General features: G+C 41.3%; 1 protein-coding gene across 1 annotated transcript in view; it reads left to right on the forward strand.

Annotated features, from left to right (window-relative positions):
• The window catches only part of LOC306924757 (doublecortin domain-containing protein 2-like), a gene marked incomplete at its 5' end in the record, with an annotated part of 26212 nt that extends 22044 nt beyond the window's left edge, over positions 1-4168 (forward strand). The window contains 2 exons of the mRNA XM_079503390.1: positions 1330-1397; positions 2522-4168. Of these exons, the coding sequence (XP_079359516.1) occupies positions 1330-1397; positions 2522-3319 (866 nt within the window). The 3' untranslated portion in view covers positions 3320-4168. The remainder of the gene's footprint in view (positions 1-1329; positions 1398-2521) is intronic.
• Positions 4169-6301: the final 2133 nt, after the last annotated feature.

The following is a 6301-nucleotide window of genomic DNA, read 5'->3' on the forward strand; positions in this document are numbered from 1 at the left end:
TGTGTGTGTGTGTGTGTGTGTGTGTGTGTGTGTGTGTGTGCGCGTGCGCGAGCGTGCATGCGTGCGTGCGTGCGCACGTGTGGAATCAATGTGTTACAGCCTTGATGTACCTTGTGTATTACTTTCATATTTAAATATATAATGAATGTTACGATAATGATGATACGGTTGGGTCGTTTGAGCTTACAAATGTAGTTTATCTTTACCATGGAATTTTATCATATGATCAGTTACCTTAAAGCTTAAAAAGATTGTGAATACCTATCTCTTCTTCACCTCCATTGTCTGGGGAAGTTGTTTACTTGTATGAACCTGGTTGGGTGCATTTCATTTTATACCACCAGGTGTCACTGTTGTTCTATGTTTGTTGAAGTGGAACTTGCAGTTTATCTTTGTCTTTATGTGCCTCACACAGTATGGGTAATATATCATTTATTGTAATCATGTCATACATTACAATGAAATGCATGAGACATTTCTGTAAATGATATCACTACCTTCCACCATCTTACCTTTAGCGTGTCATTCTCATCTTGACCTTGTTCAAACCTGTGGCACACTATCTAAACACCTTTGTTCAATTCCTCTATATTTAACTTCAGTTGGCCTAGAAGCCACAGGTCCTTGAGGGGTCTCTACTCTCTTGCTAAATAGTAGGATTGATAGAGTTACAGACCTTTACAGAGTAGTTACTGTAGTTAGTTCCTAGTTGTTTTTTGGTTAGTTGGTTTGTTAGTTAGTTCATTGTTAAACAAATGGGTTAACAATAACTCTCAAATCAATATACGATAAGGGTCAATTTGTTTCCATGTATACACTTTCAGAGTTAAAGGAACACAGGATTTTACAGTGAAGAGACAAAGAAACAATAAATGGAGGTCTGTGACTTAATGCTGATTAAACTGTGGATCCTTGAAAAAGATATGTTATAATTTAGCTATTGGAAAATAGCAGATCTACAAGCTCATAGCGCGCCACCGAGTGGCGCGCTACGAGCTTGTAGGTCTGCTATTTTTGAAAAATCGTAAAAATGTGGCGCAAATCTTTGAATGTATATTCTTTCAAAGTGAATGTTTTTAACCCAGGCCTAAATGGGTTAAGAATCCCTGGCCGAGACAAGCCAACATATCGCACATTGAGATGGGAATTCACAGTAAGACTTCTGTGCGATAGTGGTTCTGTTGACTTGCCAAGACCGCCGCAGGGTGACACCTTGCGTTTCCCATCATTCACAGTGTGTGTGTGTGTGTGTGTGTGTGTGTGTGTGCGTTTCCCATCATTCACAGTGCACAGCGATAACACTTATGTCTCTCTCTCCTCTGTTGGCAGATGATGAATCAAAGGTTAATGATGCAGACGCTGAGCACAAGTCTCCTCAAGACTCTCCAGATGAAGAGGTGACATTATAACTACTACCGCCAGTTCAGACAATGGCATTCATGTTCAGACTGAGGGTTCAAAGTGTGTGCACTGTACTGCCATACAGTATGTCTCTCTTTTTCTCCTTCATGCTGTCTAGTAAAAAATCACACCCGTGTGAACTGAGTGGTGTAGGTCTTATATAGACTGATCAGCTGTGGTCTGACGTAATGTCTGACGTAATGAAATCACACCCGTGTGAACTGGGTGACCATAGCAACCATGCTCATTTTTTGGTACGAACAGACACGTACACTAACAAAGCCAGTTGGTACGAACAGACACGTAAACTAACAAAGCCAGTTGTAGGAGTGGTTTACACCACTCAAAAACAGTATACAAGCTAACCTAAACTACACCACAATGTGTTTTCTTTTTCAATTCATTGTTAATGGTTGTAATAGAAACACTGACAGACAGACACATTTTTTGCACTGATGTAAAATGTAAAAGAAAGGACTTCTATTGTGCACACTACCACTTTGGTGCAGTGGCACAAGCGTGACTCAAAGCTCGGCCAATCCGTGAAACTGATTGGGCTTCTCCCCCCATAGATATTTGTTGTGTCCTCAACAGCGCAGCTGACAGACAGATACAGACATGCATGGTTTATTGGTTTCAAACAGCCACCAGTTCAAGCAAATTCCAACTTGGCACAAACCATCCCTGGGTCATCACTGGCAAGTTTAAAGTCAATCGCTCAGACTGTGCTCGAATTATGCCTGGGAAAGACCGACAGACAGACAGACAGACAGACAGACAGACAGACAGACAGACAGACAGACAGACAGACAGACAGACAGACAGACAGGCAGGCAGGCAGGCAGGCAGGCAGGCAGGCAGGCAGGCAGGCAGACAGACAGACAGACAGACAGACAGACAGACAGACAGACAGACAGACAGACAGACAGACAGACAGACAGACAGACAGACAGACAGACAGACAGACAGACAGACAGACAGGCACGCACGCACGCACCCACGCACGCACGCACACACATATTCCTGCAATGCATAGGTCATGGGAAATAATCCAGTTAACTTGTGTATTTAATGCAATATGAAGTTAATTAAGTTCTGTGGCACTGTATGTGCATTACAGAAAGCTGCAGCCATGAAGAATGTTGAAAAGATGGAGGAGAAGGTCACAGCTGCTGCGGCCACAGACACAAATGCAGAAGACACCTCTTCCATCAAAGAGGAGAAGAAGGAAATCCAGGCGCCAAGCCAGACATCAGAGGAAGGAGCGATAGCAGGGCCTAGCTCTGTGAATGGAGGAGGGGAGAAGGACAGGGAGGCCGTTAAACAGGAGGGGGTTAAGCAGGAGACTAAGGAGAAGGAAAAGGTTAAAGAGGAAGCTAAGGAGGAGGCAGAGGTACATGAGGAGGTTCAACAGGAGGCTAAGGAGGGGGAGCAGATAGAGGAGGAGGTAGAACAAGGAACAAGCAGCAACAGTACTGACGAAGGCCAGGATGCCAAACAGGAGAGAGACAAAACCAGTGGAAAGGAGGGAAAAGACCCAGATAGCGTAAAAGAGAACGAGAGAGGCAACGACACAGATACGGACGGTAAAGAGAACAAGAACAGAAACGGCAGTGAACCCCCAGAGAAGAATGGTAGGGGCGGTAGCAAGGAAGAAACTGAGGTCAAAAGAGAAGAAAGATTAGAAAGAGAGGGTGCCAAAGGAGGGTCACGAGAAGTGGAGAGAGAGGTGAATGGAGAACTGAACGGGATAGCGGAGGAAGGTGCAGTGGTCAGTAAAGGGGTCGGAGGAAAGAAAAGGGAGACTTCAGAACATGCCAAAGTGAACAGAGATCAAATGGATGATGAGGAGAGCAACAAATACCACCAGAAAACAGGTGAGCAACCCAGGGAAGAGAGAGGTGGAGAAAGGAAGTGAAGAGCATGGTTGAGTGGAGTCGAGAATAGCAATTATACTAGCATTAAACATTACAGGAACCCTAGTGTATCTATTCTGGTCACAGTAATAAGTGGAAATAAGACAAACATCCGGCTTAAATAGATGAGCATTTGGCTAAAATAGGTGAAAATTCGGGAAAATAGCAAATCTACAAGCTCATAATGTATCACAAATGGCACGTGGTGAGCTTGTAGAGCTGCTATTTTCACTACTGATGTACGACAAAGTATATAGTGGTTAAGGTGGCAGAGCAAATGCAAGGATTTACTATAATCCAAGATGAAACACTAAAGAAATACTGTATTAGATGGCCTTATATATTCTAATATGAGAAAAGAAAGGTCTTCGCACTGTGGCGAGCAAATTATAGCTTTGATTGAATGGCTAACATGTCACCTGGAAAGCACCACCAGAAAGGTTTCAGATAAATGTTAATGGCTGGTGCGTATGAAGCAACAAAACAAATATTAGCTTATAATCTGCCGTTTAATTAAGATTTAAGCTCTATATTAAACTGCTTTATTGTGTCAATATGCACTGTGAGTGTGGGTAGTGTGAGTGACACAGGGGAAATGGAAGTACAATAATTGAACTCCCATTTCCACTGTGTCTCTCACTACACACAACCATAATTAGTATGGCTTTGGACTATAAGCACATTTATTTATATTTGTCTTCAACCTTATGATTATGCTTGGTATTTATTTTTAGAATTGTGTTTTTGTATGATATGGTAGACAGACAGCTTGGGTTAATGGCAGTTAAACATTTCAATCTACAACGGTGTTTTAAGTCAATACTGCTTCATACTTTATGCATATTTGTTACAACTAACAACAAATAAAGGACAAAATATACTAAATGATTCCAGTTAGTCTTTTATTCGTTCCAGTGACATAATTTCAGACATTTTACATTGTATTTCTTTTTATATACTGTAGTCACTCAGACTATAAAACATGGGAAGATCCGGTATGTATTGTTCAGTGTAGAGTGTACACTCTGTCTTGCCAAGGCCCAAGGGGCCCACCCCATATTTCATTTCTGACGTCACCACTGGCTCACACGTCCAGAACATTAAGGAGATAAATAATGTAAACTAATTTACATTATGAGGCAACTTTTCTGATTTCTTTGCAGAACTATAATCATCTATCTCTCTTGACTACAGGTAGGTATAGGATTACTCTACCTGCAATACTATTTCTACTGACTACAGGTAGGTATAGGATTACTCTACCTGCAATACTATTTCTACTGACTACAGGTAGGTATAGGATTACTCTACCTGCAATACTATTTATACTGACTACAGGTAGGTATAGGATTACTCTACCTGCAATACTATTTATACTGACTACAGGTAGGTATAGGATTACTCTACCTGCAATACTATTTATACTGACTACAGGTAGGTATAGGATTACTCTACCTGCAATACTATTTATACTGACTACAGGTAGGTATATGATGACTCTACCTGCAATACTATTTATACTGACTACAGGTAGGTATAGGATTACTCTACCTGCAATACTATTTATACTGACTACAGGTAGGTATAGGATTACTCTACCTGCAATACTATTTCTACTGAGTGTCTGTCAGAGTTATTCAGACTATGACCTCAGTTTTGAGTCGAATATTCCCATACTGTTTTTTACCTTAAAACAGATTACATTGATGTATTAGATTTTTGCCCATCTGTCTACATACTGCATGTACAGCACATTCCTTTCTTAACCCATTTTCACCCAGACTGAACTCCGTAATTTTGTTTGCATCCTGTGCTAGAGGCTTATGAAACCATATTGCTACAGGCATGATAAAGTACCCACCAGCCAAAGGCTTTTGACCCATTAAATGGTGTGGTTTTTTTCTCAGGGAAGAGGTTTGCATAAAAACACCTATAACATACACCCACAGACAGACGTGGCAATGAGTATGTGCGGTCTAATTCTGTTTATATGATGCCTTCCCTGCTCCACTCTCTCTTCCATATGATATATTGGTTCAAATTGAGATTCAGTGTCCCCTTTAATAGAAGAAACACGAGAGAGAGAGAGAGAGAGAGGAAGGAGGGGGTACCTCACCTGTGAGTCATCCTGCTTCTCAGGTTCTATTTCTGGATGTCCTATACTGCATCTCACCACCTAGCCTCTCACTGTGTGTGTGCGTGCGTGCGTGCGTGCGTGCGTGCGTGCGTGCGTGCGCGTGTATGTGTGTGCTTGCGTGCTAATCTGCTCGCAATAGCACAGCCCACGGCTCCTCTTCCCATAAATGATTATAGTAACAGGTCTTATGTAACCTAATCAAGGTTTAGTGCATTATAACCTTGTGTCACCGTCGGTTGGAACCCTTGTATGTCCAAAACCAAAACTGTTACTTGTGAGGAAACGTCAAATGTACATATGTTCCAAAGGATCCAATGTTGTTATTAATCATTCATATAGCTCTTGTTAATACTTTTTAAGCAGACTTAACAAACTTAACCAAATGTATAGAAACTCATAATGTAATTAGGAAAAAAATATCTGAGGAGCACGTTTTTGGTCTCCACCAGGCCAGGTAGCTTATTGTGGGCCAGCAAAGTTGGGAAAAAAACAAACAAAAACTTAAGGAATATTTGGGGAGTTGCGGAATAATCCAATCTATAACCAATGGAAAAATTACGAATTATTATTGTTCTGTTATAGCGCCACCTTGATGCAGATTTGAAAAATGTAGGGCATTTAGTTCAAAACGTGTCACTTCTGCAAACTTTGAAAGTTAATCTTTGCCAATCAGGATGTAATCTGAAATCTTGATCACATGCTATAGAGATAATGTGTTTTGGGGCTGAGGTTCTGCTCTGGTCTCCAGAGAGTGTGCATGCAGTTTCACGCAGCACACCGATTGGTCCAACGGTGACGGAGATTATAGCTGGTTATATAATAAAGCATATAAAGATCCATTTCTTCA

Source organism: Electrona antarctica, assembly GCF_951216825.1.
Source record: "Electrona antarctica genome assembly, chromosome: 6".
Lineage (NCBI taxonomy): Eukaryota > Metazoa > Chordata > Actinopteri > Myctophiformes > Myctophidae > Electrona > Electrona antarctica.